At 43.8% G+C, this 18768-nt stretch overlaps 1 protein-coding gene across 1 annotated transcript in view; it reads left to right on the top strand.

The window, feature by feature from the left end:
• The window catches only part of prpf6 (PRP6 pre-mRNA processing factor 6 homolog (S. cerevisiae)), a 31982-nt gene extending 13529 nt beyond the window's left edge, over positions 1-18453 (top strand). Inside the window, exons 7-21 of the mRNA XM_014134697.2 lie at positions 1022-1116; positions 1214-1370; positions 1764-1926; positions 6633-6751; positions 6903-7121; positions 8146-8268; positions 8481-8602; positions 9242-9380; positions 9527-9646; positions 12438-12614; positions 12926-13059; positions 13163-13254; positions 14349-14463; positions 17522-17648; positions 17741-18453. Coding sequence (XP_013990172.1) covers positions 1022-1116; positions 1214-1370; positions 1764-1926; positions 6633-6751; positions 6903-7121; positions 8146-8268; positions 8481-8602; positions 9242-9380; positions 9527-9646; positions 12438-12614; positions 12926-13059; positions 13163-13254; positions 14349-14463; positions 17522-17648; positions 17741-17893 — 2055 coding nt within the window. The 3' untranslated portion in view covers positions 17894-18453. The remainder of the gene's footprint in view (positions 1-1021; positions 1117-1213; positions 1371-1763; positions 1927-6632; positions 6752-6902; positions 7122-8145; positions 8269-8480; positions 8603-9241; positions 9381-9526; positions 9647-12437; positions 12615-12925; positions 13060-13162; positions 13255-14348; positions 14464-17521; positions 17649-17740) is intronic.
• Positions 18454-18768: the final 315 nt, after the last annotated feature.

Raw genomic sequence — 18768 nt, 5'->3', positions numbered from 1 at the left:
AGCGCGCGGAAAATGTCACGACGAAAAGTAAAAAAAAGTTATATTTACGTTCGTTCAAACATGTCAAACGTTGTATAGCATCAATCTTTAGGGCCTTTTTCACTTAGAACTTCAATAATATTCCAACCGGACAATTGCAATGTCTTGAAAAACGTTTTGGAACACAGCTAACTCTCGCGTGAAAGCGCGCCAATGACCGCCAGTACTTTACTGAGTCAACAACTTCCAACTTCCTCTGTTCGCTCTCTGTTCATCATAGACGCCTCATCATAAACAACTTTTGACATCTAGTGGAAGCCTTAGGAAGTGCAAAATGAACCCTAAGTCACTGTGTGTTCGATAGGCAATGACTTGAAAGGACTACAAGCGCCAGAATTCCCACTTCCTGGTTAGATTTTTCTCAGGTTTTTGCCTGCCATATGAGTTCTGTTATACTCACAGACATCATTCAAACAGTTTTAGAAACTTCAGTGTGTTTTCTATCCAAATCTACTAATAATATGCATATTCTAGTTCCTGGGCCCGAGTAGTAGGCCGTTTAATTTGGGTACGTTTTTCATCCGGCCGTGAAAATACTGCCCCCTACCCTAGAGAAGTTAACTGCCTTGTTCAGGGGCAGAATGACAGATGTTTATCTTGTCAGCTCGGGGATTCGATCTAGCAAGCTTTCGGTTACTGACCCAACGCTCTAACCACTAGGCTACCTGCCGCCCCAAAACTATGTACATAAAGTGCTGTAATTTCTAAACGGTTCACCCGATATGGATGAAAATACCCTGAAATTAAAGCTGACAGTCTGCACTAACCTCATATTCATTGTATCATTTCAAATCTAATGTGCTGGAGTACAGAGCCAAAACAACAAAAAATGTGTCTCTGTCCCAATTAGTTTTTTGAGCTCACTGTATATGTTATGGAAGGGACTGGTCAGATGGTATCGAAAGTCTCCAGTAAGCATGTGATCCCCAGTATAACTTCCTGTTTTGTATATCTGTGCTGATCTCCAACTCTCTCCTCTCAGGTGTCTGACTCTGTGAGTGGACAGACGGTGGTGGACCCTAAAGGTTATCTCACTGACCTAAACTCTATGATCCCCACGCATGGAGGAGACATCAGGTGAGTGGCCCAGAGAATAAACTTAGCTACGAACACACATTTGTTGCTGATCTATATTTTTGGCTGTATTGTTGACTGTCTTCTTGTGAATGTGCAGTGACATTAAGAAGGCCCGTCTGCTGCTGAAGTCAGTGAGGGAGACCAACCCCCACCACCCACCTGCCTGGATTGCTTCGGCCAGGCTGGAGGAGGTCACAGGGAAACTACAGGTGGCCCGGAACCTCATCATGAAGGGCACTGAGATGTGTCCCAAGGTAACATATACAAACTGTAAAGTATCTTTTCAAAGTACACTTCTTGCTTCCCATGATGCTTATCTGTATATTTGTGTGCTCACTTTTTAGGTTTTAAATGAGGTATTCCATTTCTCCACCAGTCAGTGTCTGTGCTGGCCTGCTTAGAGTTCCAGACATTAAAAATGGTCTGGCCTAATTACCCTGTATTAGATGATAGATAGGTCTAGTCTAGAGGTGTCTCTGGCTGTAATCTGCACATTACTGCAGACTAATGATAGTGCTCCAAAACTTCACCTCATTGGTGATAATGATTGATGGATGTGACTGCTAGTCTACAGCCTGGTGACTCAGCCAAGGCAGTGGTGAAACCAGGCAATGTGTGTGAGATGAATGGGTATGTTTTGTCCCCAGAGTGAGGATGTGTGGCTGGAGGCCGCCAGGCTGCAGCCAGGGGACACTGCCAAGGCAGTGGTGGCCCAGGCGGTGCGTCACCTCCCCGGGTCTGTCCGCATCTACATCAGAGCAGCCGAGCTGGAGACTGACGTCAGGGCCAAGAAACGCGTCCTCAGGAAGGGTGAGATGTTTGTGTCCTGTCAAAGCTACAATGGTGCAAACCAGTTCTTGTTGAGACCTGTAAAGCCTTGTTCACATTGACAGTTTGAAGTGACTCAAATCTAGTTTTTTTGCATATCCAATTTGAATCTGTTATTTTTCTTGGAGTCTGAACAGCCAATGGTAGGCATTGTTGTCACCTTAGATTTCTACCTAACTTTTGAATGATAGGAAGTTATCTGCCTACACCACTGCGCCACACCCGTCATTACTATGACAATTAGTGTAGTATTGTCAGCAGATGACTTCTGCTTGAACACACACACATCCGATTTGTTCACTTGTAACCTGTTCTCTGGACAGTAGAGCCCGACCGATTTATCGGTTCACCAATATTATTGGCCGATATTTCGTTGTTTAATCCATTGAAAAGGACCAATATAAGATGCAAAGAAAACGCTCGTCATAAAAGCTGTTCTTGAAAGAAATTGACTTTTTGTACATTTCGTTATTTGTCCCTCATGGCTTTAAGCCTATCTTGCCTTGGCACGCTACAGTAAGACTGGACACTACCAATCGGGCCAACGCATCCACACCAGTCTGAGAGGAGAGTGAACTAACTCTTAGTCTTATTGCTTCTACCGTGAGTGCTGAGTGGATAGAAGCTTGCCAGCTCAATAAAATGCGCACAGGCCGTTTACTGTTACGTAAAGTGTCATGGTAGGGTGTCGTGACAAACAATGGATGCAATGCCCAAATGTAAAGTAAGTGCTGTGCTAAGTTCAAAGTTGTGGTAATGTTATAGCTTTTTAGTGAAGCCAGAGAAATCTGTTGTGTTATATTTGCTCTTTAGTAAGGGTATTCCTCAAGCTCTATCATTCAAATGTTTTCAGAGACACAAAAAAACATGTCACTGTCACTTGGTAGGGACTGGTCCTAATTCACATTTTGCCAATCGCCATTTCCATGACGAGTGCAAGGTATCCAGCTAACTAGCTGTGTGAGAGGACTTGACGATGTCCACTGAGGGATGGTGCTATCAGGGATCCTTGGGATGTCCCTACTCTAAACCCCAACCACAGATAGAACAATGAGCAAGATATTTCACCGGATGTATAAATGTGAAGCATCTGGTTGGCCTTTCCACGCACTACCAAATATGGTGATGAGAGGAAACCCAGTGGCTGGCAGTCGGAGAAGATGGAGCAAGATGAATTTTTGCCAATATTTTGCTAATTTTGTCATCGATTAAACATTTGGTCTCAATGCAGTTTCTGTTTCCAAAACTAGAATCTGTTACAAAAAGAGTACCGTAATTTCCGGACTATTAAGCGCACCTGAATATAAGTCGCACCCACTGAATTTAAAATAATATATTATTTTGAACATAAATAAGCCGCACATGTCTATAAGCCGCAGGTGCCTACCGGTACATTGAAACAAATTAACTTTACACAGGCTTTAACGAAACACGGCTTGTAACAAAAATAAATAGGCTTTAACGAAACACGGCTTGTAACAAAAAAAAAATGAGCTAGTTGTCTTTTTAGTTGTCTTTTTGCACTGAGTCAATTCCTCACGCTGCTGTTGCCAACGTCTTATCATCGACTCATTAAGACCAAGCTCCCGTGCAGCAGCTCTATTTCCTTTTCCAACAGCCAGATCAATCACCTTCGACTTGAAAGCTGCATCATATGCATTTCTGCTTGTCTTTGCCATGATGAGGGTGACAAAATGACTACCGTAATCAGAATGATGGGAAGTTTGAGAGCGCTCGATTTAATCTAAACAGTAAACAAAAAAGTTGTTTGACCTTAACCCGTTCTGCAATTTCATTGGTCTAATGAAAGCTTCATGCCGCCAAAAAACTGAGCACGTCACAGAATGTTTAAAAAAAATAAATAAATAATTGAAAGCGGGAAAAATCCATATATTAGCCGCATCATTGTTTAAGCCGCGAGGTTCAAATCCTGGGACAAAAGTTGCGGCTTATAGTCCGGAATTTACGGTAGACTAAGTTTGTAGACTTTGCCAAAGTAAAAAAAAAAAAAATGCATTCTTTAGGAGTGCAAGGGCGAATTGCGTTATTGCACACGCGCACTTCACCGGGTAGTGTTCCCTAACAGAAATATCCAAATACATGATACAATGCGGCAATACGACCTCGATTGCTCAGTTTAGCTGAGCGGCCGGCTCTAGGAAGAGTCTTGGTGGTTCCAAACTTCTTCCATTTAAGAATGATTGAGGCCACTGTGTTCTTAGGGACGTTCAATGCTGCAGATTTTTTTGGGTACCTTTCCCCAGATCTGTGCCTCGACACAATCCTGTCTCGGAGTTCTACGGTAAATTCCTTCGACATCATGGCTCTGTTATGCACTGACGGGTGTGCGCCTTTCCAAATCATGTCCGATAAATTGAATTTACCACTGTTGGGCTCCAGTCAAGTTGTAGAAACGTCGCAAGGGTGATCAATGGAAACAGGATGCACCTGAGCTCAATTTCAAGTCTCATAACAAAGGGTCTGAATACTTATGTAAATAAGGTATTTCTGTTTAAAAAAATATATATATTTGCTAAAAATTCAAAGAAATCTGTGTTCACTTTGTCTTTATGGGGTATTGTGTGTAGATTGATGAGTGTGTAGATTGTGTGTAGATTGATGAAGAAATCTATTTTAGAATGAGGCTGTAACGTAACAAAGTGGAAAAAGTCAAGGGGTCTGAATACTTTCCAAATGCACTGTATATCAGAAATCTGTGAATATTTCCATTCTAAAATTGGAATTGGATCCAAAAATCCCATATCGGCCGGGCTCTATTGGTCACTCAGTATTTAAAAACAGATTTGAAAAACAAAACTGATGTAATCATTAAGGCCTGCAGTGTGAACAAGGCTTAATTTTGAGCTTGGACTAGTGATGGAAGGAAAGGAAAGACTGAGAGAAGAGGGAAATAAAAATTCAACAGGCCATGGCTCCGTTTGAACCCAACCTTGAACCTTGTTTCTTATCCCAATTGACACATCTAGTCATGACACACCCTCTATTTACACTCTGTCATGGTGAGAGCACTGCTCTATTACACACATTGCTGTTCCCAGCAGCATACTTCTTTGAGAGACTGGATGTTTTGCTTCCTTTGAAAGTGTTCAGCCCCTTCATATCTGGGCTGCTCATGTCTGTATTTCACCATAGAAATAAAAAACCCTTATCTATTTATCCATCACAGTGTGCCTAGAAGATTGAGGCAATATGTTGATATTAAAATGATAATTGCCGTGATTACACTATGAAATGTTTTTGCAGAAATGTTTGTGTTTTAGGGTTGGACAATATCCAGATTTTCATATCGTCACGTCGTCGGGATTTACGGTATTAGTACACAAGGGGGCACTAAAAATGCAACAAAAGAAACATTGGGCGTCTATTACCAAATTAGAACAGGTAATGGCGTATAGTGGCTGCTAGCTAAATATGCTAACGAGCACAAATGAAAATAAACTAATTGCGAAGACGGGCAATCCAGCTCATAGTTATTCATGTATACGTTCTAGCTACCGAACATCATTTTGCGAGTTTGAAGTTTGGACATTTCTAAGTAAATGTTAATAAGAGAAAGCCGTTTTGACAGGCTTGTCTGAAGGAAGAAGGGCTCCGGAGCAGCAGGTGTACACGCTGTGTCTGTGGAATCGCTCGTAGAAGCCTCAGGAGCCGACAACGGAGGGGAGAAAAAACACAAGGAAATGGAGATGGCAGCAGTTACATCTGTGCAGATAATTCATCCAAAGAGCTTTGACTTCTCAAACACGTCAGAAAGCTAACATTATATGATGCCAAGTCTCCTTATTAATTCAGCCACTTCACTAACTACCAAGTGAAACCAAATGCACACCTGGACTCTTTCTCCCATTGTGCTATTTACAAAGAAACACGTGACTAGCTCAACTGTTCTGGGGAACTAAGGTGGTTCATAATGTAAAATCGTGACAGACCAAATGAAGAACTCAATCTGCTTCATCTCCTAACATTTTGCACTAGTTGACTACAGGTATTTACTTAAGTAACTACAAAAATTACAGTTTGTTGAAAAATGAAGGCTGTAACTTAACAGAAATCCCATGTGGGATCGCCGTATTTGAAAATGAGGGGGGAAGAACATAATCTGTAGTTAGGTTTCCATCCAACTGGCAACAAATTTTCATGCGAATCTTAAAAAATCTGCACAAAGAAAATGTTTATTTTCCCACCAGTGGTGTTTCCACCAAACGGACTTGTTGCAGATAAAAGTCACGTTATGACAATGCACACAAAATGTACTTTTTCACTTAAGTTTTCATGTACCAAATAAAAATCGAATGTTCAATGTGTATCCGTCGCATTTTCAACTACCGGTAGTTTTGTCACCAAAACTGTTGCGTCAAATGGCCTTTGTGCCTCCTCCGGTCATACCATGGGCTTTCACCACCCTGTGAAGTTTCCTGAGTCGCAGTGGGAGGACCAAATGCACCATGTCATCCCATGACTCCCAACTTTACTTCCATACGATGGTTATTATATCAATATTTGCACATAAAGGTATTGCCACTGCCATTTCACGCATAATTAATTTTACAGACAAAAAGATCCCACCATGTTGAATGAACAAACGATCAGTCATTTATACAATTCGTTCACGGACCAAAAAAGTTTGGGAACCCCAGGTGTAACTCCTCTCTCTGTGTGTCCCACAGCGCTGGAGAATGTGTCTAAGTCAGTTCGTCTGTGGAAAACTGCTGTGGAACTGGAGGAGCCAGAGGATGCCAGGATCATGCTGAGCAGAGCTGTGGAGTGCTGTCCCACTAGCGTGGAGGTACACACATTGATATTGTGCAGTGTTCTCATAAGGACCGAGTCTCATACAACTCTACCTTCTGCATTCTGACCCTGACTGCTCATCCCAAAATATCAACTTTTCTTTTGCACCCCCTTCCCTCACCTTCTTGCCCCCTCTACCTCTGTAGTTGTGGCTGGCACTGGCGCGGTTGGAGACCTATGAGAATGCCAGGCGTGTCCTGAACAAGGCCCGTGAGAACATCCCTACGGACCGTCACATCTGGATCACCGCCGCCAAGCTGGAGGAGGCCAATGGGAACACGCAAATGGTGGAGAAGATCGTTGACAGAGCCATCACATCACTCGGGGCCAATGGGGTCGAGATCAACAGAGAACAGTGGATACAGGTGAGAAGGAGAAAGTGTGTGAGAATTTAGAGCAGGAATCACCAGTGTGCTGCAAAGCACAAAGTGATGTGAACCACTTCCAGCTCCTGTTATTTTCCTGAATAAACAACAGTCTCCTGCAGCCATTATCCAAAAGCCTTCCGCTTCACCCCAGCATTTTCAAAACGTCTAATGTTGACAAGTCCCTTCACCCTTTACTCAAATCATGCCTGTGTTGCCCTTGACTCCACTCTGTAAAAGGATACTATAGTCACTTCCTCTCTTCAGAGGTGCTGGCATGCCAGAGTCATTTGGAACAACTGTCTCGTCCATCTTATTTAATCACTGCAGCACAAAACAAGTGGAGCACTCAAACACTTTGCACGGTGTGTGTGTGTCACTTCCTGCAGGTAGGTGACTGATGTCTTTCTGACCTCTGTGCATTTCACCTCTGTTCAACTTGCTCTTATTGTTGTGCAACCAAGCGTTGGATTGCAATTATCTGTCGGATTTATTTCTTTGTTTTCTTTTTCCTTGTTTTTACTATTTTCTTGGCTCTAAAGTGAAGTGGTCCATCAACAGTTCTCTGGAACAGGCATGGGAGGTATATTGGAGTACACAAGGATAATATTAAGCATATGGGTTTGGCACTGCAGAGCCAGATCAAACACTGGCTTGATTCAACTCAAAAGAAAGAGATCATGTCATGTTTTTTCCCCAGTACAGTTTTGAAGCCCTAGCCGCCCATAAATCCATCTATAAATGGTTGAGGATCCCTGGTTGTTTTTTTTTAAAGGACGTGGGGACGTTTTCACATAAATCACTCTGTAGTTGCTCCAGCATTCCACTGGCTTGCCTGTGGTTCTCTCTCGCTCTCTCTCCTCCCTCCTGTCCTTCCTTTCAACTCCCCCTCTCCCTTTCAAACTTTTCTCCCGATTCTTCTTCTCTTCCCTCCCTCGTCTTTTCATTTTCCCTCCTGTCCGTACCCCTCTCTGTCCTGTCCTCGCTCAACCCATTCTTTCTGCCTCTCCCCCCTCCTCTCCAGGATGCAGAGGAATGTGATAAAGCTGGCAGCGTGGCAACGTGCCAGGCGGTGATCCGGGCGGTTATTGGCATCGGCATTGAGGAGGAGGACTGTAAACACACCTGGATGGAGGATGCCGAGAGTGTAAGCATGATGACCTTTCACCCATTCCTTATCATCTAATATCACAATCCCCCTGGATCTATTATCGCGATCCCCCTGGATCTAATATCGCGATCCCCCTGGATCTAATATCGCGATCCCCCTGGATCTAATATCGAGATACTCAGTTTATATTAGACACATATGGCATGTCCATTGTTTGATACATTATCTCTAATGACTTTTTATTTCAGTGTGTGTCCCATGGGGCTCTGGAGTGTGCCCGTGCCATCTATGCCCACGCCCTGCAGATGTTCCCTAGCAAGAAGAGTGTGTGGCTCCGCGCTGCCTACTTCGAGAAGAACCACGGCACCAGGTGTGTGTTGAATTGAATGCCTGTACCTATTGATTGTAATTGTTTCTAAGTAGATATCGTCACTGTGGCACGTTGTCATTGGCAAATGATTCAATAGAAGCCAGTCAATTTCATTAGTTGCTTTGCATTCATTTAATGTATGTAAAATAGTAATTATTTATATAAGGAATCAACGAGGGGCTATGCGTTCTCTGGAAAATAATGAGGGACGTGGAACGCATTAGCGAAGTGGAACTAATCTTCCACGGTGTTGCAATATTTTCCAGAGAACGCATAGAGCCTCAAGTTGATTATCCAATTTATACCATGGCAGTAATTTAACAAATTTACTGCTAGAAATGTGTTCATTTGCAGGGAGAAATGTGTTTAACATCCACTGAAGTAGCTAGCAAGGTTACTAGATAACGACAATAGTTGCCTTGGTAACAAACAGACTTGCTAGCTTAGCTAACCAAACCCATACGGTTAGTTATGATCAATCACGATTTCAAAGCATGCCTGTCCTCACACTTTCTCACCATTACTTATTCAATCTCTCTTTCCTTTCTCCTCCCTCTGTCTTTACCCACATCTCTCTCCCTTTCTATCTCTCCATGATGCACCCTTTTACTTCACTGTCCACTATCCACCCCCCCTCAGGGAGTCTCTGGAGGCGCTGCTGCAGAGGGCAGTGGCTCACTGTCCCAAGGCTGAGGTGCTATGGCTGATGGGGGCCAAGTCTAAGTGGCTGGCTGAGGACGTGCCTGCTGCCCGCAGCATCCTGGCTCTGGCCTTCCAGGTGAGAGAGGAACAATGAGCTTGCTAGCTGGAGTAAACATGCTTATTCCAACAGTATCTTTCTTTATAACAACAGGGTACACAGCAGAGTGCAAACCAACATTTGGTGGAAGTAAAACACCCTTCCTCCTATCTGTCTGTGTCCAGGCTAACCCTAACAGTGAGGAGATCTGGCTGGCTGCTGTGAAGTTGGAGTCTGAGAATAATGAATATGAGAGAGCACGTCGACTACTGGCCAAGGCCCGCAGCAGTGCTCCTACTGCCAGGGTGAGTGTGTGTGTGTGTGTGTGTGTGGGGGGGGGGATGAAATTGGCCTTTTTTCGTTAGTCATTATGTATCTTATTCATCCAACACAACTATTATACGCGCCCAGCATACAGAGCCTATTTTGAGTGGGATTTCTCCTGATGGAGGAAAACATGCACTTTTATATAAGCCTGTTCATTGCGCAACAATTCTAAATGCAATCGCATGTTAAACCATTTGGTGCACTGTGTGCCAGGTAAGATTCTCATTATGTGCCTTTTCATGGAGCAGTTTCATTTCAATAATAACTTTTTAGTTTCTATGCGTGCTTAGATGTTTTTCACTGACAGCCGCAGCTCAGTAATCATCTAGGCCTATTGCCACTCGCACCGCAGGCTTCCCAAATAGACATAGGCCTACAAGCTTGTAATTTGAAACGATCAACAGTAATTCTTTTTAAAGAAACTAATGATCCTCGATTCCTCTGGCCAAGTCATGCTTTCTGGTGAAGTTTTTTCAATATTTTATTTTATGTATAATGTATAGGAGTAATTATATACATTTGGCACATTTATTTCCATTTACTTCTCTATTGGACCCACCACTATGTCATTTCTCTCCTGTTCTGTTGGACCCACCACTATGTCATTTCTCTCCTGTTCTATTAAACCCACCACTATGCCATTTCTCTCCTGTTCTATTGAACCCACCACTATGTAATTTCTCTCCTGTTCTATTGGACCCACCACTATGTCATTTCTCTCCTGTTCTATTGGACCCACCACTCTGTCATTTCTCTCCTGTTCTGTTGGACCCACCACTATGTCATTTCTCTCCTGTTCTATTGGACCCACCACTATGTCATTTCTCTCCTGTTCTGTTGGACCCACCACTATGTCATTTCTCTCCTGTTCTATTGGACCCACCACTATGTCATTTCTCTCCTGTTCTGTTGGACCCACCACTATGTCATTTCTCTCCTGTTCTGTTGGACCCACCACTATGTCATTTCTCTCCTGTTCTATTGGACCCACCACTATGTCATTTCTCTCCTGTTCTATTGAACCCACCACTATGTCATTTCTCTCCTGTTCTATTAAACCCACCACTATGTCATTTCTCTCCTGTTCTATTAAACCCACCACTATGTCATTTCTCTCCTGTTCTATTAGACCCACCACTATGTCATTTCTCTCCTGTTCTATTGGACCCACCACTATGTCATTTCTCTCCTGTTCTATTGGACCCACCACTATGTCATTTCTCTCCTGTTCTATTGGACCCACCACTATGTCATTTCTCTCCTGTTCTATTGGTTTTCATATCAATTTTCTTTAATTGTCCACAAGCCAAAGGCACAATCCTAGTCATATTAGCAACCCATCGTAGTTGTTGCATCTTTCGATTCCTCCTCTTTCTATATATTTTTTTAACAGATTTTCATCTCTGTCACACTGCTATCAGGTGCACTGGTTAGAATGCCATCTTCCCAGCGAATTGCATTTTGACAAATGTTTGAAAATTATGTTTTGTCTCCTTCATTACATGAGTTCCGCGGTCTGTTAAGATCTATTACCATAATCTAAAAGTGATTTCTGTCATGGCCGGTGAATTAAAATCTTCCCGGTCATGTTGTCCGGCGCCGCATTTTCCTAACGGAAACCCTGGGTTGTGTATGGGTAGGAATGAGCGGATGTGTGATAGAGGATATATAATATGATGCTTGAGTCTGGTTCACGTGTGAGCCTCGACCGGAACTTTAGTTGAGGAGGAGGGACAGAGGACAATATCCTGCTGCTCCACTGTACAGATGTCAAGTCTTAATTCGACCAGTTTCTCACCGCAGGAAAATAATCCTGCAGCTACAAGACACGTGGATTATAATTAATGGACATTTTTGTAGGGGTTAATACATTTTTTGTTAGGGAAAATCAAGTCGGGCAATTTAAGTGGAAATTACAAACTTTTGAAATTACACTACAAGTTTATATTTCCTGTGGCGCAAGACAATTCTCTGGGAAAACAAGTGTGATCAAATTTAGCCATAACCTTTAACTGTTAGCCTCAGCCAAGACTACTATGGATACAAAGAGCTGAATTAGAGCGAGTCCTACAGTCATCCATCTTCCAGTTTGCACAACCTCAACATCAGTGTCGGGTGAAAGAGAACGAAAGCCCCAGGGGGATATTTCCAAACTCATTTGTCTTGTCAGAATGGCCCAGTGGGTATATAGATAACATAGTGTACACACACACACACACACACACACACACACACACACACACGCACACAGTTTCCTCAGTCATTTACTATCAGGGGAAATGTGAATCTGGAAGCTGCTGGCTGTGCTAGGTGTGTAGGGGTTGCTTCTCGGTCAGGTAGAACAGCAGCAATTGGTGAGATGGACCTGACCTCAGACTTGGGAGGAAGTATTATGTGACGGTAATGGTGTGTTATCCATGCATCCATGCCCAGGCTTGCTAGATTCACAACTGGATGGGAAACTGCCAATGTGCTGTCTGTCTCCAGGAGATCATAGCATTGCCTTGCCAGATAAAGTAACAATGTGGTGTTGTTGAAGGTAGAAACACCCAGGCTAGGCTTCAGGATGTTGCACCTGGCAGCATTAACATGATATTAGTTACATTTCAAATGGTTCTCTGATGTCTTGCCACCAAAAATGTATTTGTTCAATGCTATTTCTTCTGCAAGATTTTATTCAGAATGGAATGTTGCTGAGAGTAAGAGTGTTCTAATGTAATGACTAAGATGAAAAATGTATTCACAGAGTGTGTGTTTGTCCCATTGCAGGTGTTTATGAAGTCAGTAAAGCTGGAGTGGGTTTTGGGGAACATCGAAGCGGCCCACGAGCTGTGTACCGAGGCTCTTAAACACTACGAGGACTTCCCCAAGCTCTGGATGATGAGGGGACAGATAGAGGAGCAGTCTGAGCACAACGAGAAGGCCAGGGAGGCCTACAACCAGGGGGTGAGGAATGGGAGAGAGGGAGAGAGAAGGCCAAGGAGGCCTATAACCAGGGGGTGAGAGAGGTGGAAGGGAGATTGGACGTGAAAACAGGAGCGGGCATTCTGGATGATGAGAGATATCTGAATACATTCATATAGCTAGAGAGACAGTAGGCTATCTGAAGTTCAATGTTGCCCAGTTATTGATCCGGTCTTAAAACAGATGTGTTTAACACTGATTCATCTTAACACTCTGTGTGTGTGTGTGTGTGTGTGTGTGTGTGTGTGTGTGTGTGTGTGTGTGTGTGTGTGTGTGTGTGTGTGTGTGTGCAGCTGAAGAAGTGTCCCCACTCCATGTCCCTGTGGCTGCTGCTGTCTCGTCTGGAGGAGAGGGTTGGCCAGCTGACCAGGGCCAGATCCATTCTGGAGAAATCACGCCTCAAGAACCCACAGAGCCCAGACCTATGGTGAGATATACAGACGCATTACGCTACACACACACACACACACACTCTTAAACACACAAACTGGTTGATGCATACACAGTACCTTGTGTGTATGTGTTGTCAGGTTGGAGTCGGTGAGATTGGAGTTCAGGGCAGGGCTGAAGAACATCGCCAACACACTGATGGCTAAAGCCCTACAAGAGTGCCCCAACTCAGGTAAGACAGTCAGTCACAATGTGTGTGTGATGGAAAGCAATTCTCAGTCTTTTTAGTCTGCTAGATCCAGGTGGTGATTGTCCCAGTTAGCTAGGTCTCACTGTCTGAGAATATGAGATGTATTTACTCACCTAAACCAGGTTTCCATCTAACATTTTTATGCGAGTAAAGTACACGTCGGATAGATAATATCATGACAGACCTGATGGAAACAGCAAATGTGTCGGGAAACTTTCCAAATGTCGACAAAACAATACTCTAGACAAGGTGGGATCTTTTTGTGAAATGGCGGCGGAAATGCCTTTATGCGCAAATATGGATATAATAACCATTTTGACGTGAACTTGGAGTCACGTGATGTTATGGTGTGTGGTCTTTCCACTCCGTTTCGTCTGGAAAACATACACTTTATTAGACTACAGATGAAATAAGTTACGATGAACTTCACAGGGTGGTGAAAGTGCAAGATGAGCTTGATGATCCTTTCCAATCCATTTTGAGGGTCTTTTTCTGGTGACGTGATGATCGATGCTTGACTGCCGTTTTGACAAAACAAAATAATAATGATCTCATCATGTAGTATGCTGTATCTTCGAGCTGCTGGGCACATTTGCTATTTAACGCAACAATATTTTTTTTACAAACCCATCAGTAGAGTTGAAAATGCGATGGAAACCCATTTACATTAGATTTATTTATTCAGTATATAGGAATTGAACTGCACAAGTAATTTGTATGTGCATTACGTCCTCATGCACAGCCTTTTATCCGCAACAAGTCAATTTGATGATGTAAACATCTCCAGTGAGAAATGTTGTATTTATGTGGATTTTAGAATATTCGCATGAAAACCTGTCGCCAACTGGTTGGAAACCTAGCTAGTGAAGTGTAAATAAAACCGAATTCGAATGTATTTACTCAGTTGACATGGTTTAGTCCTCAGACATCAGAAGGTTAAAGTTGTTTGTGTTTTAACTATGTCTATTTTAAGTATGTCTATATTTAGTCATGATCATCAGTTCAACATAAAACAGTTCAGGGTGGAGAAAATACTCTTACATATTCTATTTACATATATCTCTGTCTTTCTGTAGGTATCCTGTGGGCTGAGGCAGTGTTTCTGGAGGCACGGCCCCAGAGGAAGACTAAGAGTGTTGATGCTCTGAAGAAGTGTGAACACGACCCCCACGTCCTGCTAGCCGTGGCCAAGTACGACACACACTACCAAACTACAGAACATTAATCTGTCACTCTTTCTCTCACAAACTCCCCCCACCCCTCCTCTTATCTTCTCTATGACCACCTTCCACTTTGTACTGTCTCAGTAGGACAAACTCTCCCTCGCTCTGCTTTCATTCCTTCAGTAGGTTCAACTCTCCCTCTGCTCTCGAAACTGCAATGTTCTTTGATTTTCTGAAACATGGCTCTCGGACAAGACACCCCCCATGACTATCCAACTCAATGGATTCTCCATTCACCAGGCGGACAGGACAGTGGAGTCAGGGGAAATCAAGGGGGGGAGGGGTTTGCCTCTAACTCCAGCACGATGGAAGTGTCCACCCACTGTTCACCCGTCTTGGAATTCCTGATGGTCAAATGCTGACCCTTCTATCTCCTGAGGGAGTTTTCAGCTGTTGTCGTGAATGTTGTATACATTTCACCTCGGGATAAGAAAAATAACAAGCCGGCCCTTAACGAACTGTACAAGGCTGTAAACCAGCAAGGAAACCTATATCCAGAGGGTGCTTTTCTGGTTGTCGGCGATATTAATTCCTATCACGAAAACACGTGATGCCCAACTTCCATCAACACATCTCCAACGACACTAGGGGTGATAAAGTCCTAGACCACTATTATTCTACCCACAAGCAAGCATGTAAGGCCCTTCCTCATCCGCCATTCGACAAATCAGATCATGACTCCGTTCTCCTGCTTCCTGTTTACAAGCAGAAACTCAAACAGGAAGTACCCGTGACACGCTCAGTTAAGAAATGGTCACCAGAATCAAAGATTATGCTACAGGTCTGCTTTGCTAGTACTGATTGGAATATGTTTAGAGACTCCACCGACAACATTGACGACCTAACCACCTCCGGCACACTTCTTCATTAGAAAATGTATCGGCGACGTTGCCCCACGGTGAGGGTTCGCTGCTTCCCAATCAAAAGCCCTGGATTAACACTGAGATTGGTGCTAAACTAAAGGCCAAGGCTACCACACACAGCGCTATCGTAGACAACCCTGAGGCTACGGCCAAGGACCGGAACGACTAAGAAGTCCCGCTATGCCCTCCTCAGTCATCAAACGAGCCAAAGGACTATCATACTACACAGGCTCCGCCGCCCGCCGCATGTGACAGGGGCTACAGGCCATTACGGATTGCAAAGGATGACCTCACCGTGATCTGCCCAACGATGCCTTTCTACCAGACTAACTCAATGCATTTTATGCACGCTTTGACAACAACAACATTGTGTCGGGTGTGAGGGCCGTCACCAACCCAGAGGATTGGGTGATCTCGCACATTGACTACCGCCCTGTAGCACTCACTTCTGTAATCATGAAGTGCTTTGAGAGGCTGGTTACGGCACACGTTAACTCAACCATCCCAGAGACCCTAGACACACTCCAATTTGCATACCACCCCAACAGATCTATATATGACACAATCTACATTTCTCTCCACACTGCCCTAACCCACCTAGATAAGAGGAAAACGCATGTGAGTATTCTGTTCATTGACTAAAGCTCAGCGTTCAACACCATTGTCCCCTCCAAGCTCGTCACCAAGCTTAGGACTCTGGGTCTGAACGCCTCCCTCTGCAACTGGTTCCTGGACTTCCTGATGGGCCGAGCCCAGGTGGTGAGGGGAGGCAACATCACCTCTGCCAAGCTGACCCTCAACACAGGGGCCCCACATGGGTGTGTGCTTAGTCCCCTCCTGTACTCCCTGTTCACCCACGACTGCATGGCCAGGCACGACTCCAACACCATCATCAAGTTTGCTGACGACATGACGGTGGTAGGCCTGATCACCGGTGACGATGAGTCAGCCTACAGGGAGGAGCTCAGTAACCTGGCAGTGTGGTGCCAGAACAACAACCTCTCCCTCAACGTCAGTAAGACCAAGGAGCTGATTGGCTACAACGGGAAAGGCTGTAGGAGGTTGAAATAGTTTGGCATGGGCCCTCGTATCCTCAAATTTCTACAGCTGTACTATTGAGAGTATTTTAAGTGGCTGCATCAATGCCTGGTGTGCCAATCGCACCGCCCTCGATCGCATGGCGCTACAGAGGGTGGTGCGGACAGCTCAGTACGTCACTGGGGCCGAGATCCATGACATCTATATCAGGCTGTGTGTTAGAAATATCCTGAAAGTTGTTAGACTCCAACCACCCAAGCCGTAGACTATCCTCTATGCTTCCACACGGCAAGTGGTACCGGTGCAGTGTTCAAAGCTGTCATCAAGACAATGGGAGGCTACTTTGAAGAATCTCAAATATAAAATATATTTTCATTTGTTTAACACTTCGTTTTGGTTACTGCATGATTCAATATGTGTTATTTCATAGTTTTGATGTCTTCACTATTATTCTACACTTGAATTAGTAGGTGTGTCCAAACTCTTGACTGGTACTGTACATATTGACTGCCATCACTCCAGTATCCCAGCACATTGTAAATATGGTATTGGAACTGACCCTGTATATAGTATGCTTGCTTGCTTACTTATTGTGTTCTTCATGTTTTTTTTCTAGTATTACGTTGTTATTAATTATTGCATTGTTGGGTTTTGAGTTTGCAAGAAAGACTTGTGCATGTGACATTACAACTTGAAACTTAAAACTTTCATTCCTTCAGTAGGTTCAACTCTCCCTCGCTCTGCTTTCATTCCTTCAGTAGGTTCAACTCTCCCTCGCTCTGCTTTCATTCCTTCAGTAGGTTCAACTCTCCCTCGCTCTGCTTTCATTCCTTCAGTAGGTTCAACTCTCCCTCGCTCTGCTTTCATTCCTTCAGTAGGTTCAACTCTCCCTCGCTCTGCTTTCATTCCTTCAGTAGGTTCAACTCTCCCTCGCTCTGCTTTCATTCCTTCAGTAGGTTCAACTCTCCCTCGCTCTGCTTTCATTCCTTCAGTAGGTTAAACTCTCCCTCGCTCTCTCTTGCTTTCACTCTGTCAACATATTAGTCGTAATCTGGCAGTAACCAGCTCGTGTGTGTGTGTGTGTGTGTGTGTGTGTGTGTGTGTGTGTGTGTGTGTGTTTTGCAGGCTGTTCTGGAGCGAGCGTAAGATCACTAAGGCCAGAGAGTGGTTCCTGAGGACAGTGAAGATTGAGCCAGACCTGGGAGACGCCTGGGCCCTCTTCTACAAGTTTGAGATGCAACACGGCACTGAGGTCTGTGTGTGAATGAGCTTGTATGTGTGTGGGAGGCTCTGTGTTGTTCTATGGTGTCTCACATCCTCTCTCTCTCTCTGTGTCCCCTATAGGAACAGCAGGAAGAGGTGCGTAAGCGTTGTGAGAACGCTGAGCCGCGTCACGGGGAGCTGTGGTGTGCCGAGTCCAAACATGTCCTCTACTGGCAGAAGAAGATAGGAGAGATCCTCACACAGGTCGCCTCCAAGATAAAAAACACCTTCTAAAGTTGGACAGGCAGACACTGTGTGTGTTATGGATCTGTTTCTATGGCTCCATGCCCCTCTGTCCATTAACCAGTGACACACACCTCAAGTTCTCTCCTTTCAAAGTCTGTGGTAGGGAGTAACAGCATAATTGCAGTCTTTCGGACACACACTTGCCTGGGCTGAGGAGTGGACTATGGTTCACTATTAGTACAGAATATTTGCATATTTACAGTGTTATACAATGTATGCAGAGTTTTTTTTAAAGCACATTGCTGTTGGGAAAATGAAAACAGGATATTTTATTGAACTTCATTTTTTATGGAATTGTGAAATATAATGTCCTTCAATTGAATCTGCAAGGGTATTCTTGGAGCAGACGAAGTTACCTGATACCAGCTCTGTAAAGAAGTTAATGCGACCATTAATTTGACCATGGTATTGTTTTTTTACTCCTCTAATTTGCTTGATCGAGATATACACCGTAAATAGTTAGTTATGATTTACTGCTTGTGTATGTCTTACAACTGTTTAAAACCGCTCCGGAGGATTCCTCAATAAACAACAAACTGAGAAAACAAGCATCTTCCAAGATCTGTTTGTGGCATGACAATGATGGTGAGATGAGTCAGCTCAAAGATCACATACAGGTAACTGCCAAAGTAAAGGAAATCAAATCACATTTTTTGTCACATGCTTCATAAACAACCGGTGTAGACTAACAATGAAATGCTTACTTACGGGTCCTTTTCCAACAGTGCAAAGTTAATTTAAGAGTCTATTGACGCACCTGTGCGTCAATCTAAGTAACATTTAAAAAATCGCCATCAAAATCCATTAGTTTAAACTAGAGATATAAGTTTTTGCATGTGTTGTCTCAATCCACAGCATCCGAG

This window comes from Salmo salar, chromosome ssa13, assembly GCF_905237065.1.
Source record: "Salmo salar chromosome ssa13, Ssal_v3.1, whole genome shotgun sequence".
Taxonomy (NCBI): domain Eukaryota; kingdom Metazoa; phylum Chordata; class Actinopteri; order Salmoniformes; family Salmonidae; genus Salmo; species Salmo salar.
This window is presented reverse-complemented; position numbering and strand designations above follow the sequence as displayed.